The sequence below is a fragment of the Lissotriton helveticus genome, chromosome 3_1, assembly GCF_964261635.1.
Source record: "Lissotriton helveticus chromosome 3_1, aLisHel1.1, whole genome shotgun sequence".
Lineage (NCBI taxonomy): Eukaryota > Metazoa > Chordata > Amphibia > Caudata > Salamandridae > Lissotriton > Lissotriton helveticus.
In genome coordinates this window covers 335,893,244-335,917,310 of record NC_136061.1, presented here as the reverse complement: position 1 = coordinate 335,917,310, position 24,067 = coordinate 335,893,244, and the positions used below count along the sequence as shown (strand labels likewise).

Below are 24,067 nucleotides of genomic sequence, written 5' to 3'. Positions count from 1 at the left end.
GTATTGAGGTGGATTGGATTGGGGTGGGGTGGGGTGGATTAGATTGGGGTGAAGTGGTTTAGATTGGATTGAGGTGAAGTGGGTTGGATTGGAGAGGGGTGGGTTGGATTGGATTGGAGTGGAACAAATTGTTTTGGAATGGAGTGGGGCAGATTAGAGAGGCTCTGATAGGAGTAGGACAGATTGTTTTGGATTGAAGGGGGGCAGATTGTTTTGGATGGAATGGGGCAGATTGTTTTGGATTGGAGTAGGGTGTATTGGATTGGAGTGGGGTGGATTGGATTGGGAAGGGAGAGGGGCAGATTGGATTGGGGTGAGGTGGATTAGATTGAAGTGGGGTTTATTGGATTGAGGTGGATCGGATTGGTGTGGTGTGGATTGGATTGGAGTGGAGTAGGGTGGGGTGGATTGTGGTGGATTGGAATAGGGTGGATTAGGGTGAGGTGAGTTGGATTGGATAGGCAATTTGGAGTGGGCAAATTGTTTTGATTTGGGACAGATTGTTTTTGATTGAAGTGGGGCAGATTGTTTTGGATGGAATGGGGCAGATTGTTTTGGATTGGAGTAGGGTGTATTGGATTGGAGTGGGGTGGATTGGATTGGGAAGGGAGAGGGGCAGATTGGATTGGGGTGAGGTGGATTAGATTGAAGTGGGGTTTATTGGATTGAGGTGGATCGGATTGGTGTGGTGTGGATTGGATTGGAGTGGAGTAGGGTGGGGTGGATTGTGGTGGATTGGAATAGGGTGGATTAGGGTGAGGTGAGTTGGATTGGATAGGCAATTTGGAGTGGGCAAATTGTTTTGATTTGGGACAGATTGTTTTTGATTGAAGTGGGGCAGATTGTTTTGGATTGGAGTAGGATGGATTGAAGTTGGGCCGATTGTTTGGAGTGGGGCAGATTGGAGTGGCGCAGATTGTTTTGGATTAGAGTGGGGCAGATTGTGACCTGACCTGACCTGGTCAGACCCGGTCGCTCCTCCCGCCACCGCTGCCAAGCCGAGTCTCTGCCCCTGTGTGGAGTGTCCCCCTGTCCCTGCCCGCTCTCTCGTGCCTGCTAAGGTTTGCCTGTTGCCATTCGTGTTTTGCCCGTGTTTTGTTGATTTTACCGTCGCTCCCCTGCCGCCTGTGCTCCCCAGAGTGTTCCCCTGCCCCTCCGCCTGTTGTTGCCCTTCTGCTGTGCCCATTGTAATCTTGTACTTGTGCTCCGTGTCTCCATTGTAATTGTGTACTTTAGCTCCGTGTCTCCATTGTATTTTTGTATTTTCGCTCCGTGTCTCGTCTCAGCTGTTCCCCTGCCCCACCCCGCTCCCTGCCGCTGCTCCCCCGCAGCCCCACCCACGCCCCCTCCGCATCACCGCACCGCTCCCCCCCCCACTCGCCACCCCGCTCCCGCCTCCCAGCTGCCCCTCCCTCGCCCCTCCCCCACCTGCCCCCCCACTCTCCATTTGTGGCAGAGTGCATGCGTACGCGCAGCGGACGCGCCGAAGGCAAGCCCGTCTGCGCCCGTCCGTGCCTGGCCCGCGCCCAGCGCCAGGACCCCTGGCCCCCGACGGACCTACGCCGCCGCCACCCTCATCGCACTCAAACCCGACCGAACAAGAGCCTGCCACCGAGCCACCCCAAGACGCACCCACGGACCCTTCACCTGTCAAGCCTGCAAGTTCACCTGCCTCCGCACCTGCACCACAGCCACCAAGCCGAACACCAACAACAGCCACCTCTAGTGCATCCTGCTCAACACCCGCTCCATCCACAGACACGCCATCGAACTTTGGAACCTGCTCGACACAACCTCACCAGACGTCGCCTTCCTCACAGAAACCTGGATGAATGCCTCCTCCGCACCCGACATCGCCATCGCAATCCCAGACGGATATAAGATCATCCGGAGAGACCGCGTCAACCAGACTGGAGGAGGCATCGCAATCGTACACAAGAACACCATCCGCATCACGACCGACTCCAACGACACCTTCGCCACCGCCGAGCACCTCCACTTCCAGATACACACCGACCCAAAGACGACCCTCAGAGGCACCCTCGTCTACAGACCCCCGGGACCACGTACACAATTCAACGTAGACATCACGGACTTCATCAGCCCGCACGCCCTCCGCTCCGCTGACTACATCCTCCTAGGGGACCTCAACTTCCACCTGGAGAACAACAAGGACCGCAACACCGCCGCCCTGCTGGACAACCTCGCCAACCTCGGACTCAAGCAACTGGTCAACACCCCCACCCACTACTCCGGCCACACGCTTGACCCCGTCTTCTCATCCAGCAAGCACATCACCTTCAGCCACTCCACCGGACTCCACTGGACCGACCACAGCTGCGTCCACTTCAGCTTCAGAAGAAACACGACCCACCACCACCCGCAACAGGTTCCTCACAGGAGCTGGAGCAAGATCACCGCCGAGCAGCTCTCCACCTCCCTCAGCCAGAACCCACCCGCCAGCACAATGAACCCCAACGAAGCAGCCCGCAACTTCACACAGTGGCTGACCGTCTGCGCCGACGACCTCGCGCCACTAAAGAACCCTCCCAGCAGACCCAGAAGCAAGAAAGCCTCCTGGTTCACCGACGAACTCAAGGACTCCAAGAAAAACTGCCGCACCCTCGAGAAAGCCTGGCTCCTCGACCAGACCACAGACAACATTACCGCCCTCAAACACGCCACCCGCAAGCACCACCAGCTCATCCGCACCACCAAGAAGAAATCACTGAAGGAACGACTGGACAACAACGCCCACGACAGCAAGGAACTCTTCAGCATCGTCAAGGAGTTCTCCAACCCCAGCACCGGCAATAACAACATCACTCCTTCACAAGATCTCTGCGACTCTCTCGCCTCGTTCTTCCACCGCAAGATCGCCGACATCCACAACAGCTTCAGTGCACCATCCACACACCCAACCGTCGAACCAACGCCCCCCACCGCCACCCTTCGCACCTGGACCACGGTGACCACCGAAGACACAGCCCGCATGATGAACACCATCCACTCCGGATCTCCAACCGACCCCTGCCCCCACCACGTCTTCAACAAGGCCGACTCCATCATCGCACCCCAACTCCGGGACGTCATTAACACCTCCTTCAACACCGCTACCTTCCCGGAGAGCTGGAAGCATGCCGAGCTCAATGCCCTACTGAAGAAACCAACAGCGGACCCCACCGACCTCAAGAACTTGCGCCCCATCTCGCTCCTCCCTTTTCCTGCCAAAGTCATCGAGAAGACCGTCAACAGACAGCTTACAGCCTTCCTCGAGACGAACGGATCCCTCGACCCCTCGCAGTCCGGTTTCCGAGCCAACCACAGCACCGAGACCGCCCTCATCGCAGCCACCGACGACATCAGAACCCTACTCGACAACGGGGAAACAGCGGCCCTCATCCTCCTGGACCTCTCTGCAGCGTTCGACACTGTCTGCCACCGCACCCTAGTTCAACGCCTCAGCAACATCGGTATCCAAGAGAAGGCACTGGATTGGATCATCTCGTTCCTCGCCGGAAGAACACAGAGAGTCCGCCTCCCCCCGTTTCGATCCGAGGCCACCGAAGTCATCTGCGGCGTACCGCAAGGATCATCACTCAGCCCCACCCTCTTCAACGTCTACATGAGACCTCTTGCAGCCATCGCACACCAACACAACCTCAACATCATCTCCTACGCCGACGACACCCAACTGATCCTCTCCCTCACCAGAGACCCCGCCACCGCCAGAACGAGCCTACACGAAGGGATGAAAGACGTCGCCGAGTGGATGAAGAACAGCCGCCTGAAACTGAACTCAGACAAGACGGAAGTCCTCATCCTGGGACCATCGCCCTCCGCCTGGGACGACTCCTGGTGGCCCCCCTCCCTGGGCACCACTCCCAAGCCAACAGACCACGCACGTAACCTGGGCTTCATCCTGGACTCCTCCCTCTCGATGACCAGACAAGTCAACGCCGTCTCCTCATCATGCTTCAACACCCTACGCATGCTCCGCAAGATCTTCCGATGGATCCCGACCGAAACGAGGAAGACGGTCACCCAGGCACTCGTCACCAGCCGACTGGACTACGGAAACACCCTCTACGCCGGAACCGCAGCCAAGCTACAGAAAAGACTCCAACGCATCCAGAACGCCTCCGCCCGACTCATCCTGGACATCCCCCGACACAGTCACATCTCCGGCCACCTGAGGGACCTGCACTGGCTCCCCGTCAGCAAGAGGATCACGTTCAGGCTCCTCACCCACGAACACAAATCTCTCCACGACCTGGGCCCCAAGTACCTCAACGACCGCCTGACCTTCTACACGCCCACCCGCCAGCTACGTTCTACAAGCCTCGCCCTCGCCGCCGTACCACGCATCCGAAGAGCCACCGCCGGAGGTAGATCCTTCTCCTACCTGGCGGCCAAGACATGGAACTCCCTCCCCATCCATCTGCGGCTGACCCAGGACCATCTCGCCTTCAGGAGACAACTCAAGACCTGGCTGTTCGAGCAATAGCGGACCCCTCCCCCCAAGCGCCTTGAGACCCTGCCGGGTGAGTAGTGCGCTATACAAATGTTATGATTGATTGATTGATTGATTGTTTTGGATCGGAGTGGGGGCAGATTGTTTTGGATCGGAGTGGGAGCAGATTGTTTTGGATTGGAGTGGGGTAGATTGGAGTGGGGCAGACTGTTTTGGATTGGACTGGGGCAAATTAAAGTGGGGCAGATTCACTTAGACTGGAGTGGGGCAGATTGTTTTGGATTGGACTAGGGCAGTTTGGATTGGGGCAGTTTGAAGTGGGCCAATTGGAGTGGGCAGATTGGAGTGGGGCTATTGGAGTGGGGCAATTGGGGTGGGGCAGATTGGAGTGGGGCCGATTGTTTTGGCTTGAGAAGGGAAGATTGTTTTGGATTGGAGTGTGGCAGATTGAAGTGAGGAAGATTGGAGTAGGGCAGATTTCTTTTGGATTGTAGTGGGGAGGATTGTAGTGGGGAGGATTGTAGTGGGGCAAATTGGAGTGGGGCAGATTGGAGTGGGCAGACTGGAGTGGGGCAGACTGGAGTGGGGCAGATTACTTTGGTTTGGAGTGTGGTAGATGAGTTTTTCTAATTGTTCGTTTTCAGGTTATGCAAAAGAAAGTAATCTGGGTGATCCAATTCTGATCCAATTCGGATTCAACAATCAGGTATATAATAGAGATTATAGCAGTTGCCAAACAGGTGTCTTAATTTGATTGTTGTACTTTAGCAGTTCTAGATTTATCGATTCTGAGATAAATGATTAATAGCAATCAGATAAGCACTTTGATATATGCTGTTGAGGTGGTATCACCTTCCCAGTTAGATATCTTTGGTGCTGTGTTTTGTTCATGGAGAGGCCACTCCAGTATACTCTGATGGGACTATGAATGCCATGAATAAATTAGGAGCTTTGGAGCAAATGATATTCACCACGTCGATGTATTAAATATTTATATATTTCTCTTTTCTCTACAATAGAATAGAATACAGGTGTTTCATGTGCTCCAGCTGTTACATGTTCCAAAACATACACAGGTAGTTGGCAGCTAGTTGACTAACAGCAAACAAATATTTGAATAAGTATATTTTCCTAGAAGGTTCTTAAGGTGGAGTGTGTTGACGTCTCATGCAGTCTGGACAGATTTGGACAGGTTGATGAGAATTTCATGGAAGGCGATTATGTGAAAGTCGTTGTAGGAATCAGATGTTATTTTTTGTCTCTGTGGTTGGCACCTGTGCAGTTTATTGGTGTGTATGATGAAGAAGGGAGTGAAGAAATCGTCTGACCTGTCTGAGATAATCAGGTCCCCACAGTAGGCTGTGGGTGATGCCAGCAAGCTGATGTGGAGATTGTAGCCTTTGGAATGGGCAGGTTTGGTAACATGCTGCCTAATGGCAAGATTATTGAGGGGTGTGTAAGGATTGCTGGTTGCTGAGGGTACACTGGTACTAATGCAAGAATTCTGGAAATGTCAACCTTAGCTTTACTTGGAAATGAAACAAGTAGCAAGCACTCAGAAAGTATCCATACCATCCCAACTCAGTTGCAACATGTTCAGTTCAATAACTCTGCAACATGACGCAGATGTGAGCTGTTCACATAAAAGGGTTATGCAAAGAACAACCTTTTTCTGGCATTTGTTACAGAGCGGATGCTTTGTTGATGTTGATGCTTTGTTGATTTAGAGTTCCTCTTATATAGTATGTAAGGAGATACATACTGTCGTATGATACGTTAATATCAACTATCAATGTAATACCAAACCAGTACTGTCACATGAGGAGAGGCAGACGCATGATGACATCTGCAAGCTTTGATGTAGGACATGCTTTCTGCACCGTAGCATGTAGGGTTTTCTGGGAATCACATCGGGAGAAGATGTTCCTCCTCAACTCGGTCATGCCGAATATGGCAGTTGGGTTCACTATATCATGGTCGAAATATTGATCTGCAATAATATTGCCTACCACTATATCGTAAAGGTAAGTAGATGCGGAGTTAAGAACAGTAAATTAATACTTCCCATACATACATACTTTGACAGTGTCACTGTATTCGATTTGTGGAATAAATATTGTTGAAAGTTGATATTCTTGACCTCTATATTGTGAACAAAAGCAGCGTGTCTGAACAGGGTAGACACAAAAATTATTCTGCCTTTACCTCTGATGTCCCCGATCAGATGGTGGTACCTGGGCAAGAAATGTCATGAAAAAGGAGAAGAACGAGAGGTCTTGTGTCACGTGGTCAGGCCCCACAAATCAGGGGAGGTAGATTTTCAAAGGTCGTGGTTATGCTAAAGTGGTTAGGACTTATGAAGCATTAGAGGGAGTGGATGCACAGTTATGGTGGTGAGGAATCGGAGGAGAAATGTTACAGAGAAGCAAACTTTCTGAAACCCAAAACACGGATGCCAAAAGAGAGACGCAAGTGCAGAATGGGACGCCCACAAGAGGCAAGCAAACTCCGGCCAGAGCGCGGGCACCCATTCATGTGTTATATTCGAAGGTACTGAAAAGGAGACTCACAATGAGCAGACCAGCAAAGGCAAAAAATTGGTCTAAAGTACAAGGGCACAGGGGCATGGTAGAAGAAGCGGACTGCTGGGGTATACCCATTAATATCATGACATGGGCACCAAAACGCTGGTCACTGGGATAGTGGCAGAAAGGCAAGTCTGCAGGGGGCAGTTCAGGTGGCCTAGGGATGCTGCCCAAGTAGAAGAGTTCACAGCGTAGCGCTCAGGAGAGCCATTATGGTGGCTGGCCAGTGGTCATGGCCACGTGACCTTTGCAGCCAGTGTCCACACAGCTTTATGAAGAATGGGTGGGCAGCCAGCTACTAAGGGCCTGATTATGAGTTTGGTTGTGCGGGAGCGGGCCGTCACTCGACTGCATTGTTCCCACAATTCCAAATCTCACCACCGACCGCTCGCCAGACTCCGAGTTACCTCGTGGTGTGGCGGGCAGTCGTTTGGCATTCCCTCGGCAGCGCCTATTAAAAAGGCACTACAATGGGAGCGTCAAAGCCAGTTCCTGCACGGCAAGGACTGTGCTGTCCATGCCGTGAAAGTAAGGGAGTATGCAGATTGGGGGGAACACTTTGTGCCCCCTGCATCATCCCATAGCCCTGAGGCAACAGGGTGTTTCCTCATCGCCACAGTTTTCATGGTGGCCTCACTGCCATGAAAACTTTGGCGGCGAGGAAGCTCCAGATATGCTTGACAGGGACGCAGCAGCACCGGTAAGCATATTGAAGCCACTGACCGGCACACCACCACCAGGGTTTGCAGATCCATGGCGTTTGCATCAGTTCTATGGCGGTCCAACAGTCGTAGTTGTAATGCGGCGAGTGAACCGCCGGTGCAGTGATCCCCGAACGCCACTGCACCTCCACCGCGAGATTGGTGGTCAAACTCATAATTAGGCCTTAAGATAAACCAAAGCAAAGTCAGCGGGGCAGAACACTGTTCTCTTACAGGGCGGACATGAAATGACATTTATTTCTTACATTACCATATTTCCTTTTTTTTAAAACCTCTAAGAAGTAATATTTCCTGTTTCCTGCTCAGTCGATTGCTGCCACTAATTAAAGTGGGTGCCCTGTCCTGAAATAACAGATTGAAATGCGCACTTGTCGCAGAGGAAATGATCGAGCAGGTCAGCATACGTTCCCCAAAATTATGTATTTTAAGGAGTGCCAAGAAGAGAGAGCAAGACAAATTATAAGAACGTTTAAATTATACAATGTTTATCTCGGTCAGGAATTTACCAGACCCACCGCAAGTACAATATGACCAGCCTGAGTTATTTTAGAAATGTTTGTTGATGCCGCTGCTTTGAACTTAGGTTACAGCATCATGCTCGTTTAAAAGTATCCACTGAACTGCAAAACAGCTTTTGATTTCTGGGAGGATAAAGAGAGTTTGGGAAAAACAACCTTAAGGAGCGTGCCACGCAATGTCCCACTGATAGTTTTTAAAAATGTAGTCAATATGAAAATATTTCCCCATAAAAGTAAAAGGTAAATACATTTATCTTTTCACAATTAATAAATAAATAACCTCCTTTAATTAAAAAAGTAGAATTCAATTTAGAGCCAGCTTCTTTGTGGAAATATTGACAAATGCAGCAATATGGTTTTTTAGGTCATCACTAGACTAATGCCTGTACTTAGGTTATAGGAAGAAAGTGTACATTGGATGTTACTATAACAAAATTGTAACTAGGTAAGTACCAATGATAACTATGTAACTTTACGATCTCCTCAACTATGTAATCGTGCATGTATGCTAACGATATAAATATGTTAAATGTGTAGCAATATTAATTGTGCAAAGTTATTTTCTGCAAGCCCAATTCACAAGGGGTTATCCACAAATAGGCATCATTTAACCCCTTCCATGCTGCCGTCGGCCATTGGCCGACGGCAACGCTACCTCGCTGGTGCTGCCGTCGGCCAATGGCCGAAGCGGCCCCGCCTGTTTTGTGAAAGTGCCGCACTTCCGCAAAATCGCGGGCGCATGGGAGGGGTTAAGAGCGCACAAAAATGCTATTTGAAATTCAACATCCTGATTTAAAGAATCAAACTTAGTGGAGTTTTTGCAGCACAAGGTGAGTGAGTGAATGAAAGATTTGCCACTGTGAAGGAACTTCTACTGGCTTAAATGTAGGTTTATTTATTTATTTTATTTATTTACTTCATTTGTAAAGCGCTCTGTCACCTAACAGGCATCCTGGCACTAGCAAACTCAGAGTACAGTGTAAAAATGTGCCAGGAAAACAGACAACTTACTAGACTTTGGGGAACAACCAGGTTTTTAGTCTCCTAAAAAGAAGGAGATCGCTGATTTGTCTCAATTCCAATGGGAGTCCATTCCAAAGTCTAGCAGCTGCTACACCAAAGGTTCTACCACCCGATTTAACTTTCCTGAACCTTTAAGTCTTAACCAATTTCACCGATGAAGAACGAAGGCTTCTAACTGGCGCGTACAACTCAAACTTCCTCTGCATAGAGACAGGTCCCAACCCATGCAGGGCTTTAAACACCAAACAGAGGGACTTAAACTGAATTCTCTGTCCCAATGGGAGCCAATACAATTCTGCCAAGGCCAAAAAGGACCTTCTGGGCCAAGCTAAGACTAGCTTGGCTGCAGTTGACTGAATCCTCAAAAGTCTGTCCAGAAGAAATTTCGGAGACTCTAACAAAAGGGCATTGCAGTAATCTAATCTGCTTAGGATGGTGATTCGTGCCACAACGCACAGGCATGGGGAGGCAGCAGTGGAAAGATTTTCCGCAGAGATCTAATAATAGCCAGACAACTGCCCACCGTTCTAATAACCTAAGCCTCCATTGTAAGTTTATTGTTAAACATAACGCTCAGGTTATGGACCGTTTCAACTGGTCTAACTACGGTCGAAGTTTCGCTGGGCCAGAAGTTGCTGAGCAGCACAGAGGGAACCCTGTCAGCCGAACAATAAAGCACCTCGGTCTTACCCGCATTAAACTGCAACGAATTTCCCTTCAGCCACAGAGCCGTGTCACACAGGCAGCAGTGAAACACTTCCAATGAGGTCGACTGATCTCCCTCCAAGGAGAGAATCAGCTGTGTGTCATCTGCATAGTTTACGATGTTAATATTATGCTCTTTGATGACCGCAATCAGGGTTTTCATATAGCTGTTTAATAAAATAGGGCTGATTGCCGAGCCTTGTGGTACGCCATGTGTGATGTTAATAAAGGCAGATTGGTAAGGGGGGAGGGACACTGCTTGCTTTCTGTCCGAAAGAAAAGACTGGAACCACCTAAGCGCACAACCCATTACCACACCATCACCGTTTAGTGGCTGGGAAAATGACTTTACATTGAACACACCCTGGAAACGCATGCAGACCTGTTTTCATTAAAGTCAGGGGGTAGGGAAAGAAAAAGAACAGGTCCACGTATAATTGGGTGTAGAGAAAGGGATGGTTTACTACAGGTAAACATATTAAATCAATTGTGCAAATGTACGCGATTTATTACTGCAGATTTTCCACTTGGGCAAATAGTAGCAGTCCTGATAAACTGGCAATGTCATCGATTTCCAGAAGGACTTCTGTGCTTTTCTGTGACTCTCAAAAGCGTTGGAGCCCTTTTCCAAATGAAGAAGAGACATTTGCAAGCAGTGCTTTGTGAATCAGGCCTGATGCTACTAAATGCCTACACTAAAGGCCTACACTAACTGAGGCACTGAATCAATTGGACGACTATGGCCCTGATTCCAAGTCATCAGATCAGTTGACTGGGGGTGAGTGTTTGATTTGCTCAAGCGCTTAGTCCATCATCCCCTTTTGTATCGCCTGATTCCAAGTCAGGCAGAGCGTAATAACTGTTTGTTTTATATGGTTTCTTTTTCTCCACCTGATTATCCCCCGAGGCTTTGGCTGCAGCAGCAAAGCTCAACCCGGATATTTTTCTGCTATAAAAAACGCTTCCCCTTTCCTCTCCTACTCCCCAGACCTCTCCCTCACTCCCTACGATACCTACAGGCCCATTCATACCCTACTGTCAGCTCAGGGCAGATGGCAAATGTATGCGGTAATGTAAAACCAGATTGGACCTGTGCATTCCGTTTTTATTTATGACTGAAAACGGCATAGTACCGCACATCTCGTAATCAGAGCCTATGTGTACTAACCGAATAACTGTGCTAACCCTACAAGAGTACTTCAGGACTTATTTACAAGCCCATTGCTCTGCCGGTGTGTTGCTTTTATTGACGCACCAGAAACGCACAGGGATTCCCCGTATTTACAAGGCCACATAAAGTCACCCTGCGTGACTTTTCATGGCTTTGTAATATGGTTCCCTTGCATACATAACTCTGTGCGAAAGGGGCGTTCCATGGATGTTGCTGTGGGTGTTCCCACGCAACATCCATGGAATGTGACACATTCCCAGATTTACAACGTTTTTCTCCAAGGGGGCAGTGATTCTTAGGTCCAGGTGAAGTTTATATTACGAAGATTCAATATTGAATAATTTCAGCAATTTCTCATTAAGCTTGTAGCACGAAATTCCTGAATTATGCTATTACACCACATCATGGAATTACGTAACTCTCGGGCCAAACATTGAACATAAGCGCTTGGGAACAACGCAAATTATCAAAACGCGAGCCGCTGAAGTTTTGTGTTTTTTGCATTTTTATAACTTGAAATGCACCCTCACATCAATTTACACCAAGATATAGCTCCAAATGGCAGTTCTGCATTTCGAGTAATTACATTGCAATTCTAATTGTAGTATTCTAAAGCGTGAAAAATCAGAAGGCATTTAAGTGCTGAGCTGAATGAGACTGTGTGACGGGTGAAGACTCAGAGCAGACAGAGCCAAAATAATCCACCGCATCAGAGGTAGGGCTAGTTTGAGAATAACAAAGTTTTGACATGTCTACGGAATTACAGGTACGTATTTAATCTCCTGATGTATTCCGAGAGAGAATTCTGCCGCCTGGTGGCCGCCACTTTGAAGGCCCGTTGTCCCCACCTAACTTTCCTGCACACATGGACAACCACCTTCCATCGACCCGCAGAACTCAGGGACCTCAGAGGGAAATACCAATTAAAGGGGAAACATCATTAACAACGCGGACAATACACCACAATGCTGTTACATCGCGGTTGTTACAACGAACGCGATGTTACCACGATATGCCATTACAACGCAAGTCTTTACATCGACTTGCGCTAGATGGCGTGCTAACATTAAAAATAGTGTAGTTTACTATCCCAACACCTTCTCTACTGATAAGTGCACTGGAGCTGGAATAGTAAATTACACTTTTCTAATGTTAGCACGCCACCTAGCGCAAGTCGATGTAAAGACTTGCGTTGTAAAGGCATAGCGTGGTAACATGCAGTCGTTGTAACAACTGCAATGTAACAGCACGCGTTGTAATAACACGCGTTGTAACATCATACAACCAATTAAAGGCCGTCCTAACGTAGGATTGCCCCTGCAGGTGAAGAGCCTTGTAGACCGGGCAAAGGGCTTTTCAAACCACCATCTTCTGACCTGGCAGCCAGTGTAGGGACCGAAATCCCTCCCTGACTGAACAATATTTAGGTACTCTCAGGACCAAGCGAGCGGCCACATTTTGGATTGTTTGAAGCTTGTTTAGGAATAACTGGTTAACATTTAAATACAGGGCATTGCAGTAGTCTAAGCCAGTGGTGATAATCGCAATGACCACTGACACCCTCTTGGAGGAAAAACTGCAGAATTTTCTTCAAGATCTTGATGATACAGAAGCAGGAGCTCACAGTTCTGTTCAACTGAGTGCCAAAAATAAACGAGTTATCAAAAATCACACCTAGCTTTTTAACCACAGCTGTCGGGGTAGGTATGGTAGCACATATTTCTGGCCACCAGCGGCTATTCCAAATGAAACTATACCTTCCACTTGATATTTGGCAATCCTACCCGTCAGACCTGTTGGAACAGACTTCTGCTAGTTCTCAGTCGGAACAGGGCGCACATTAGCAGGGAGACCCGGGTAGTTGAGTACCCCCAGGATGTAGGACAAATGGGTGCAAATAAAAGAAAGTGTACCCATATATTCATGGCTTACACATTTAAGTTGTATTATGCAGGATTGCTATATATAAGTATGGACCATGAAAAACTAATATGTTGAGCATGTGTCTTGAAATGTATGGATTGTAATTGAGTAAACTCATAAATAAAGGTTTCCAAAAAAACAAAAAAAAAAACTAAACCTTCCACAGACCAAGGTTTCGGTTTTCTCCCCATTAATTTTGAGCCAGTTCTTCCTCATCCACCTGCAAATCTCCATCTGTCAGCCATCTCTTCACAGTCATCGGAAATGTGAACGATCTGAGTGTCATCTTCATGGGATGATACTGGAAAGCCGAAAGAGCCCACCAGCTTCGCCAAGGGTCAACATATAAATTAAATAGGGTGGGGTTTAAAGAAGACCTTTGTAACCCACAGAGGACTGGAAAGAAGCATCTCTGAAGTCCCCACAGATAGCAATGAGTGCCCTGCCCAATATGAAGGACTCCAGCAAATTGAGTGCCATGTCCTTCAGCCCAGCCTGATGCAACCTTTGCACAGAGATGGAGATATGGTGTCAAAGGCTGTGGCCAGGTCCAGCAGCACCAAGATAGTCACACCTCCCTGGCCGACTTGCATGCAAACGGAACCATCAGTTGCTGATAGCGCCAATTCGGTGCCTGTGATTCCTCCTGAACCCGTTTTGAGAGGCATCCAGGAGTTCTTCATCCAGAAGAAACTGTGCTAGTTCCTGGTTTATGTGCTTCACCAAGATTTTAGCTGGAGCAGGCAGCAATAAAATAGGGCACAAGTTTGTAAATCACTAGAGTATACCTCTGTATTTTTTCTTCAGAGGGATAACAACTGCCTCCTTCCAACTCTGTAGGTAAAATCCAGGCACTAGAACCTGAGAATTAACCTTCTCCAGGGCCTCCACACTCAGGTCAGGGACCAACTGTAGGACCCTGGGCGGGCAGGGATCATCCAGGGAGCCCAAAGTAGTACCCCCCTCTCTTGAACCCTTGCGAGTTTCTTTACCTTGGCTTCACAGCCTCCCTGTCCCAGGTCCTTAGACCATATCCTGGTGCGTGTTCACTGGTTTCATGGTCACACCAGAGAGAAGGGCGAGAGGTAGGAGGAGGAGAGGGATGAGAGGGAGGGCGGTGAACCTACATGGAGATGGTAGATAGATGACAGTAGAGAAGATGCTGGAGGAATGTTGTTGTGAGAAAGCAGGAGAGAAGCTGTCAAGAGGTCAAAAAGAGAGGAGGGATAGCGACAGAAGGGACACTTAGCAAGGGGGTGGGATGTAGAGTAGTGAAGAGAAGGGGAAACCTGAAATGATGTGAGGTGGGGGCAGTGGTGTAAGAAAGGCCCCCGCTGCTCAGTAGGGGGCCGATCTCCAGGAGGCACAGTCAGCACAGTAACCTGGACTGAGAGCTGCCGAGTGCCTCTCCATGTACTTTGCAGGGGGGCCCGCTCAAATTTCATTACGCCACTGACAGGAGGGGGGCAGAGAGGAAGGCAGACGGGGTAGATGGGAATACATGAAAATAAGACTTGAGGAAAGTTGGATAGGAGTCAGAGAGAGGGAGCGGAGAAGGTTATGTACTGGCACATTAGTAATTGGGTTGTGGGATTGGAGAATATTATTGTCAAAAAGCATTTGATTTCAGCCAGTCACTGAATTATGTTTATTACATTACCTTACATTCAAGTGATGCATTGTATTTGTGTGTGGTGAGTAAACTATTATTTTGTATTTGCTGACCTTATAAATAGTGCCCTAGAGGCTGGTCTTTCTTTAAAGAGGCATTGTACGGAAGAAGATTCAGTGGCATGTGCACAGCAGCAGAGAGGTAGGATTGCAATGATATACCATGAAACAAAGAGAGCAGTCTACCATAAATTGACTGACTTTTCAATTTCAGCAAAACATAAACATAATATTAGGATATTGGACGTCCAGTGAGCAAACCCCAGACTGAACTCTCTTGGAGCTTAACCCTGTGATCTCTTTTGCCAGTTGCATCCATTACATAGATGCTGTTCAGAGTGTCTGAGAACCTGGAAAGGTTATTCCCCTGCATGTTGCTCTGAGGGGCTCCTTTCATGTTTGAGTGGGTGAGGGTGGTGCTCTGTATCACAATGAAAATTATTTCATCAGGGTGCCCTAGTTCTATTGTGTGCGAACTGCTTTTATCCTGGAGCTTTCTGGATATGCTGGCTCTAAATTGGGTAACAATGAGTGTTCAGGTTCTAAATCGGGTGGGTATTGGTTTAGGGTTTGGCCATTAGAACATTGGAACGTTGAGAGTTTGATTGAAGACAATAAAGCGGCTCCGGGCTTATTAGGGTTGGTGTTAGCCTTCTGCGCTAACATTCCAAAGTTTGTTGTTCTGTTTCTCCCTTTTCAATTTAGAACATTCTACCCTTAGTGGGTGGAATGTTCTAATAGTCTTACAGCCCTTCTGCCTCTGGCTCTACCTGTTGTTAAAGGCTGTCACCCTTGTTATAGCCCTTGCTAACTTGAATACATGGCCTTTACCAACTGGCATAGTTCTCGACAGTGGGATATAAGGCGATATTTAGGCTTGATAGTTTCTGTGTACTGGTTCTAACATTGGCCTCTTATGGTATGCTAGCTCTGTTCTATTTATTATGGGTGGCCAGAACTCATGAAGTTTCACTCTGTGGAATTCCGAGGAGTTACAGAAAAACTCAACAAGATTCTGCAGAATTCTGATAATAGGCAGAAAATATGTAGCTCATGCTGCATTTTAGCGCCAGTAGCGTGAGCAATGCTGAAAATCAGCGTGATCTGCACCATGTGTTGCGCAAGTGCACACAGCCATTCGAGTTGATTTTGCTGGCACTCACGTTGAAAATCTACTTGAGGGCCAACAAACCTATATGAACGGGAGCCCTCTGACTATGACCACTCATGAATGCCAATGAACGGCTTGGTTTCATGCTATGGGGCGCCAAATCTAGTCCACACTCACACATTCTGGAGCCTCATGGGAGAAAAATTCTGCCACGTGGCAATTGGTGGAATTTTGCCAGAACTCCGTGTTAAAGAGTAAGGCGAAGTTGGCAAAATTCCACCTATTCAGAGAGCTGAATAGAACATTCCTCCCACCCCTTCTATTTAACTGTGAGTGTACTAGTTCCATTCTGTGTCATGAAGGATTAAGGGTACAACATCCGGTCATTATGCCTGTTTCCAAACGTAATATGTCTGCTACCTGGTTATATCCTAGAAGTGTACATTGGCTCCATACTGACCCAATATAGAAGAAACAGTCATCAAATATAGAACCAGCTCAAAAATGTTGAAGCAGTCAAAAACCCCAAGACCACTCATAACGAATAATAAAAATAGAGAACTCGTAGTGAAACAGTGCTGATCCAGTAAACCCTAGAACCCCATAGAGGCACTCCTAGGGAGCCTCTGCAGAACTACTGCTACTGCACAAATAGGAAATCAACCATGGATACAGTACACATCTAGTGACCAAGCATGTAATCAATATACCCGTCATTAACCAATAGAGAACCAAGACCCAAAAATGATCCAGGCAGAGCCATAATGTGCTCAGTGATAGAGTTTGAACACAGTGTATACATGATTAGCAAAAACCAAACCAATAAACCCACAATGACCCAGCACACACACAAATTGATCTAGCACAGAAACAATGCAACCGTTGTCACCCCGTAAAACGACTCACCCATAGTGAGCCAGTACAATATCAGTACCCCATTGTATCTCAGTATAGAATTATCACTCCATATTAAAATAGTATAGACGCAGTAACCACACAGTGAAACAATATTTAAGGGATAAAGTACCCCTGCCTTATATGATAAGGATTTTGCAAGTCACCAAGAAGTTCCATAGAAATATAGAGGAATGAGGCCTAATGTCGAGTTTCTTTATAAGGGTGACTTCCAGTGTCCTTATCATGTCCGGCTGGGGGTACTTTATCCCATATAATACATGGTCACACCATCATCTTTCCCTCAAACCACTTAAAACGTTAGTGTTTAGCTCTTTCATATGTTTGCAAACATGAGGAATAAAAATAGAACCTCCAGCACAAAATTAAACTCATCAAAAACCTGTTGATATTTGTAGCAAATAGATATTAGAAATAGTTCAATACAGGTCAGTTTAAAAAAGAAATGTAGGATCATGCTGAAAGATTCTAACTTTTCTATAATTATTTTAAGGAACACAAAAAATAATCAGATTCTTTCTGCTAGTCACTTGAAGCTAGAGAAATAGAGTAGAAGCTTCTCCGTGACTTAACCTGCCTTTCACCTCCGCTGCTGGCCATGGCAGCGGGCATTGTGACATCAGGACTCAACAGCAATAACTTAGTATAGTTGGGTGCTGACTTCTTTTTGTTTTTAAAGGCAACTGGGTGCATCAAAAGTTGCAGATTCTAAAGAAACTAGAGAGAGGGGTTTATACAGGGATTGCAGAATCCCATGTATTACATAAGGCAGCGGGAAGCGTGACATCAGAACTCGACTGTAATAACTTATAATAGTCGATACCTGATGTCTTTTCTTTATAATGATCTTAGTCCGGCACCTATTTTCCGGAAGCTGGGTTGAGCGCCGAGTAGTAGAAGACTCGGGCGCTTTTTGGAATACCTGTGTCGGTCAAATCTTCAGGCGGACGCAGTGAGACTTTGAAGATCTTTATAAGCGGTGAACAAGGTGTGTGGATTACCAGGGTGGTGAGACATAAGAAATTCGGATAAGCACAGGCGGTGCCTAGCAAAGGAATTTCATCCTGCCTGGAGCAATTTACTTCCGGTACTATAACTGTAGCCCCTGATCACCCTAGCTGAAATCGGCTTGAAAATTTGTTATACTATGCTGTGGTTTATTGTTATGATTTTTGTTGCCCATTGTCCTGATGAGGCCTGAAACTGCTTGACAGGCCGAAACGCGTTGACAGTTATCACCAATTTCGACACCTCCTTTGATTTGGAAATTGCTTTGATATAATCCCTAGGAGCATTACTGTGATTAGAAGCCAGAAAGACATTGATTATTGCTTCTTATGCTCCTTGTTACTTTGGTGTTCGAAAAGGAAATAAGGCTAAGAAAAGACATTGCCAGTATTTTCCTTGTATATAAATTATTGGGCTTCTTACACAACCCATGGATTAAGGATTCACAACAAAAAGATATTGTGTTTCTTGGATCTTGAAAAGTACTTTCAGACAAGATTAAATATTGCGTGATGAGTTGATTTGTATTTATGATGTAAAAATGACAAAAGGATTTCCAAAAGAAAATTACAATTTATAATTATTGTTTGTGTTATCTTTTTCTTGTTTTAGTTGGTGTTAATAGCCACTGGATGAACGTTATAAATTGACAATAGATTGATACAATACAATTTATGATGTGATGAGACAGATAATTAGTAGTATCTGTCCCTATAAATAACCTTCCTTAAGAAAATACCGTTGGCATCCTCTGTTCTTTAGTTAGCAGTTTTCTTTATAATCGGCAACTGGGTGCGTCACAGCTCACCGATTATAAAGAAATGAGAGACTGGCATTTACACAGGGATTACAGAAATACATGTATTACATAATAATAAAGTATAACAAGTATCATAACAGTGGCCCATGTACAGAATCACTATAAACCCAGCAATCCAGTTTAGAACTAGCACACCAACAAAGATCAACTGTATAAATAGAACAAGCACATCCGTAGATATATAGTATACAACTAGCGCACACATGACTCAAATAAATAAAAGTGGGCCAGTATAGAATCAGCATTAATCCCTAATATACAAAATGAAGCAATAGGAGCCCTTTACAGAGCACTCATAGTGTGCCAAAACAGAACCTGATGTGCTAATAGGGACTTAGTACAAAATCAGTAAAAGCAGAAATGGAACAGAACCATTACACAAACTGTGACATAGAATAGCATTAATATAATTGTATATATACACCAATAGTGACCCAGTTGAAAACTAGTACATCTGCATAGCTATACACACAGTATAACATAGTAACACCTGCAGTGCACCATTATGTAACATGCACACCTACTGTAACCCTGGACAGAACCAGCAACTCAAAAGTAATTCCAGATTGACTACATGGTGTAATACATAGGAAGCACACATGGGATGACCAGTAAAGAACCAGTACATCCATAGTCATTCAAAATCCTAAAAAGACCCATAATGGCCTATAGCGACGCAGCACACTCCTGGCGTCCAGATGTACACAAGTGCACACAAACTGTTCCATGTATAGAACTAGTAGCCCAATAATGACCCAAGTATAGAACCAGTACAAAGAAAGAGATATAGTTCTGTTTCACAAACACAGTACTGATTCGAGTACAGAAACCGTACAATCACAACGACCCAGTTTAGAAGTCCACCCATAATGAATAAGTGTACTGCTAGTACACTCATAACCTGATCATGAGTTTAGGTGCTATTTATCGCACCTGTTAATTAACGATAGCTCTGGGTACGTTATTTATCGGGTGCATAAATAAAAGAGGTGGGCGAGCAACTAAAAGCGCGAGTTAAGTTTGAGCCTGAAACATGGCTCTGACTCAGCTCAAGGTTCTGCTGTTAGCACAAGCCCATAGCTGAGCATTCATGTGGCTTCTGCCTGCCTCCCTCTCGGTACTCAGGATGTAGTGACAGGCAGAGCTGCTGACTTTGGAACTGGGCTCAACATTCTGAGGTTCTGAGAAAATCACTTAATATCCCTGTGTCTATAAACAATGAATGTGACCTTGCTAAAGCAACTGGTGCTCATGCAAGCACTCAAAGGTGGGATAACAGCAAGGCAAAACCAAATGCTTAAACATAAGGGAAGGCAAATAGCATTTACTGGCTGATTTGTATAAAGTGAAACCAAAAACCTGCATAAATTGTGGTTTCCCTGCTTAAATTGTGTGATCTTAAAAATATTTTTTTTTTACCAAAAACTACTTTTTCCTCACTTTCGCCTAAGAAAACACTTTCAAATATGTGAGTTCAGACTGTCAGTTGTACAAAACCTACTAAATTTGTTTTAATGGAGTATAAAGTTGCTCATACATACAGACATTCTTACAGAAGTTTAAAACTAACAGACCATTGTGATTAGGTAGAACACCCACAATTATTATATTACACATGTGGTCAGGGCTTTAAGTGGGACGGGTCCTGCTGGAGCCTAGCACCAGTAGTTTTTAAAAGCAGGTGCCGAGACGGGTCATTATCGGGTTCTCAATTTTTACCCTCAGTCGTGGGGAAAAAAAACCTTAACTCTGGAATATTACAACCCCTCACTGCCTTTGATGTATTTTCAAAGAGGCTATTTCTTCAATTTTGTATAGCGCAAGTTTGGTGGCTTTACATGAGCACCTGTTACATTACGCAAAGGCATATTCATTTTTTGAATCAAGAGACGTCAGGCTCGAAACGGTTGTCTCAGCTCGAAGTTCGCCTGCTCTAGCCTCACTCCACAACCTCGCCCACAAAAACAAGTAGTACTTTCAATATTATATACAAGGAAGTGATAGTTGTTGCTCGTCTATCTTATGCAACTTACAACCAGTGCTTAAAATGGGGGAATAGAAGAGCAGGTACTCTGCTACTCTGCTACTCTTTAGCAAAGTACCTGCTTGTTTCTGAGAGGTGCGGGTAGTCTCCAATTGAAAGTATTACGTTTTTCTTGAGAAGTGCAGGAACCCTCCTTCTCAAAATAAAAAGTGCAGGTACTCAGTACCGGACAGTACCTGCCCATTTAAAGCACTGCTGAGAACCATTAATAAAGTCAATAGTCCTGGCTTGTTTTGGTGTATTGTTACTAGTTGTGTTATATATCTGGATGAATGGACAAAAGCAGCAACACACTAGTGGGGCAGCACCCTATGCTAAGCACAAATGTTTAGCCTTAGTGTTTTAAGCCACGCCCTTAATAACAGCGTCCACGCCGCTATGAGAGACCCCGTCGTTTTTTCATTCCACTTAAAGTAGGGTTACCAGAATTTTTAAGCCAAAAAAACTGGAAATTTCCCCAAAATAGAAGGACTACCATTTTACTTCAACCCAGCGCACACAATGCCACCGCTCCTCAGCAAAGAATTACATAGGAGGCAGTAAGAACATAAATAAAATGCCATTTTTGAAGCCAGTATTTTGCCTGTTAACTAAATTGCTTTCTCATAACAGCTGCTAAATATCTTTGCTTTGCAAAACATAAAAAAAAAATACCTCACACCATTTTTAGGCGACGTTTTCTAAAAATCGGGACATGAGCTTAATTTCCTGAAATCTGCCGGGACAGCTGGCGGAAAACCGGGGCTGTCTGGGCAGCATCAAACCGGTGCAGCCATAAAACCCTCTATATAAACCAGTACCTACCACAGAGAACCAGTGTGCTACAAATTCAAACAAACGGATTTGGTACAGTTTCTGTGAGGGCGACCACCTACCGCCAGGTCACCAGCCCAAAGCTTTTCACCTATAAAGCAAAGCTTTTTTGGGGGTGGTAATTAATTTAATGGAAGGTAAGTAAGACTACAAACCCCAGAATGCATTACACTGTCACACAAAAGTCCTGGACTATAAAGTGTCCGTAATTACCTGAAGGTAGGTGGTCACCCTAAAGGAGTCAGTGCACCTTCACTGAGCGGGTATTTATTTATTTATTTATTTTTAACATTTATTAAGCGCGAACAATTGCCCGCAGGCGTCTCGGCGCTGTACTTTTATTACTCTCCTGTGTAATCTTACAATTTTCAGAGGTCAAATAGCCATGTCTTCAGTTTCTTCCTAAAGGACATGAGATTTGGGCTGGATCTTATGGTTTGCGGGAGTGTGTTCCACAGTTTTGGGGCGGCAACTAGGAAACGTCTGTCTCCCCAGTTGACGAGCCTGGTCCGTGGCACTACCAAATCATTCTGTCTTGCTGATCGTAGTGTCCGAGTAGGAATGTATGGGGCGAGATGGTCACTCAAAAATTGAGGCGTTTGCTGGTGTAATGACTTGTAGACGATGCACAGTGTCTTAAATTTAATTCTGTTCCTGACAGGGAGCCAATGAAGACTTCTTCGGGTCTCGGTTATTGGTTTGAATTTAGGGATGTTGAGTAGAATTCTAGCTGCTGCATTCTGGATTGTCTGCATTTTCTTGATAATCCTGACTTGAGCATTTGCGAGCAAGCCGTTGCAGTAATCCAGTGCCGATAGGACCAGAGCACTGACCAGTGTCTTGCCAACATGTTTGGGAAGAAAAGGAAGAATCTTCCTAACCAGTCGTAATTTATAAAAGGCTGTCGAGGCCATTTGATTGGCGTGTGCCATGAAGTTTAGATTGTCATCAAAGATGACACCCAGATTTCTCACCTTCGTGGCCGGTTTAGGCACGGCTCCAAAAGAAGACGGCCACCACATTGAGGACCAGCTAGGACTGAGATGGCCAAAAGTGACCACCTCGGTTTTTTCGGAGTTTACTTTCAAACAATTTGCAGACATCCATTGTCCAATGGCTAGCATGCCTGTTTTGAAATTCTCCGTCACTGGGTATGCGCCAATCAGCACTGAACGATGACAGTACATTTCTAAGGTACACCTCCTGACGCGACACTGTTCTGGCATGGGCTTGAACAGCAATGTTGGTTTTCAAGTTATTCTGCGGTGCCCACGTTTTCCGCTGTATCTGCACGTGGCAAGCGGGCCCTACCAAGGAACAAGAGCAGCCAGGGCCGGCTTTAGCACTGGTAGCGCCCTGTGCAACAATGTTTGTTGGCGCCCCCACAAATGACCACCTCCACCATAGATTCCCTCACTACTACCATTTGACAGTGCCCCTCAAGTCTCCATAACCACTTTCTCTTAGATTCATTTCATTTTATAGTGCCACTCATGCCAGATTAAGATGTCAGAAAACTTTACATCACACACGCATTGCACAGAGACAATCAATCATCGCTGTGAAAATCAGTATATAGGAAATGTTACATAAGATAGAGGCATACAAGGGGTAGGAGTCACATTTCACCCACCCTGGTAGGCAGTATAGTTTCTGAGTCCTTGGGCCGGAAAAGCACAAATTCAGAATTGAAAACGTAACACCATTGTTCGGGGTTTCTTTCAATAATAAGAATTAATTTCTACCCAAATGAACCCCTTTTGCAATATAGGACAACGAAAGTCTGGGCAAAAAATATATAGCTCTAATATTCTCCTTGCAGTTTGCATGCAGCTCTTTGATGGCAGTTAATATCTCATTGCTCTACATTAAGATGTTAACTTTTAAACTGCAAGTAAGAAAAGGATCTCTAACAAAACCGGTAACCCATTGACCTATTTATATTATATGCACTTCGTGATGTTAATGGAACACGTTCTTTGCAGCAGGTGTGTTAACCCTCTGCACTATGATCGGTCAAAACTTTCACTAAACAAAGCTCAGGACTCTCTCCAAGAAGAACATTAATCACTGGAGTTGTCATTTTTGTTGCGGGGACAAAGTATGCGGCATCAGGTGCTTTTAAAGTGATGAACATGGCGCCCCACCTCAAGTCAGCGCCCGGTGCGGTGGCACCGATCGCACAGCCCTAGAGCCGGCCCTGAGAGCAGCTGCAGGACTCATACCTGGAGGTTCTCAATCTGGAATCTGGCGTTTTCCAGCCAGGACAGGGAGTCCGAGGGCACCGCCATGTCTCCGTCGGGCCTGCAGCTGCCTGCCTGGGCCAGGTAATCCGTTACCAGGCGCGGTTGCTACAGCAAACCTCGTGAAACCGTCTACGGCTCTGTACTGGCTCATGACGAGTTTCTGTTTTGTTTTTGTTTCTTAACTTTGGCTAGTATTTATCAGAATAGAAGCAGGAACGAGGCGCCTCCTAAAGGTCGGGGGTCTTGCGGAGCACCCCTGCTCGCAAAGTAAACATGAAAATGATGCATCGCTATCTATCTTTAAAACTGAAAGGTCGA

At 46.1% G+C, this 24,067-nt stretch overlaps 1 protein-coding gene across 1 annotated transcript in view; it reads right to left on the bottom strand.

Moving 5' to 3' along the window:
- LOC144824529 (uncharacterized) overlaps window positions 1-23,831 on the bottom strand; it is a 635,171-nt gene extending 611,340 nt beyond the window's left edge. Inside the window, exon 1 of the mRNA XM_078683590.1 lies at window positions 23,729-23,831. Coding sequence (XP_078539716.1) covers window positions 23,729-23,794 — 66 coding nt within the window. The 5' untranslated portion in view covers window positions 23,795-23,831. The remainder of the gene's footprint in view (window positions 1-23,728) is intronic.
- Between the last annotated feature and the right edge of the window lie 236 nt (window positions 23,832-24,067).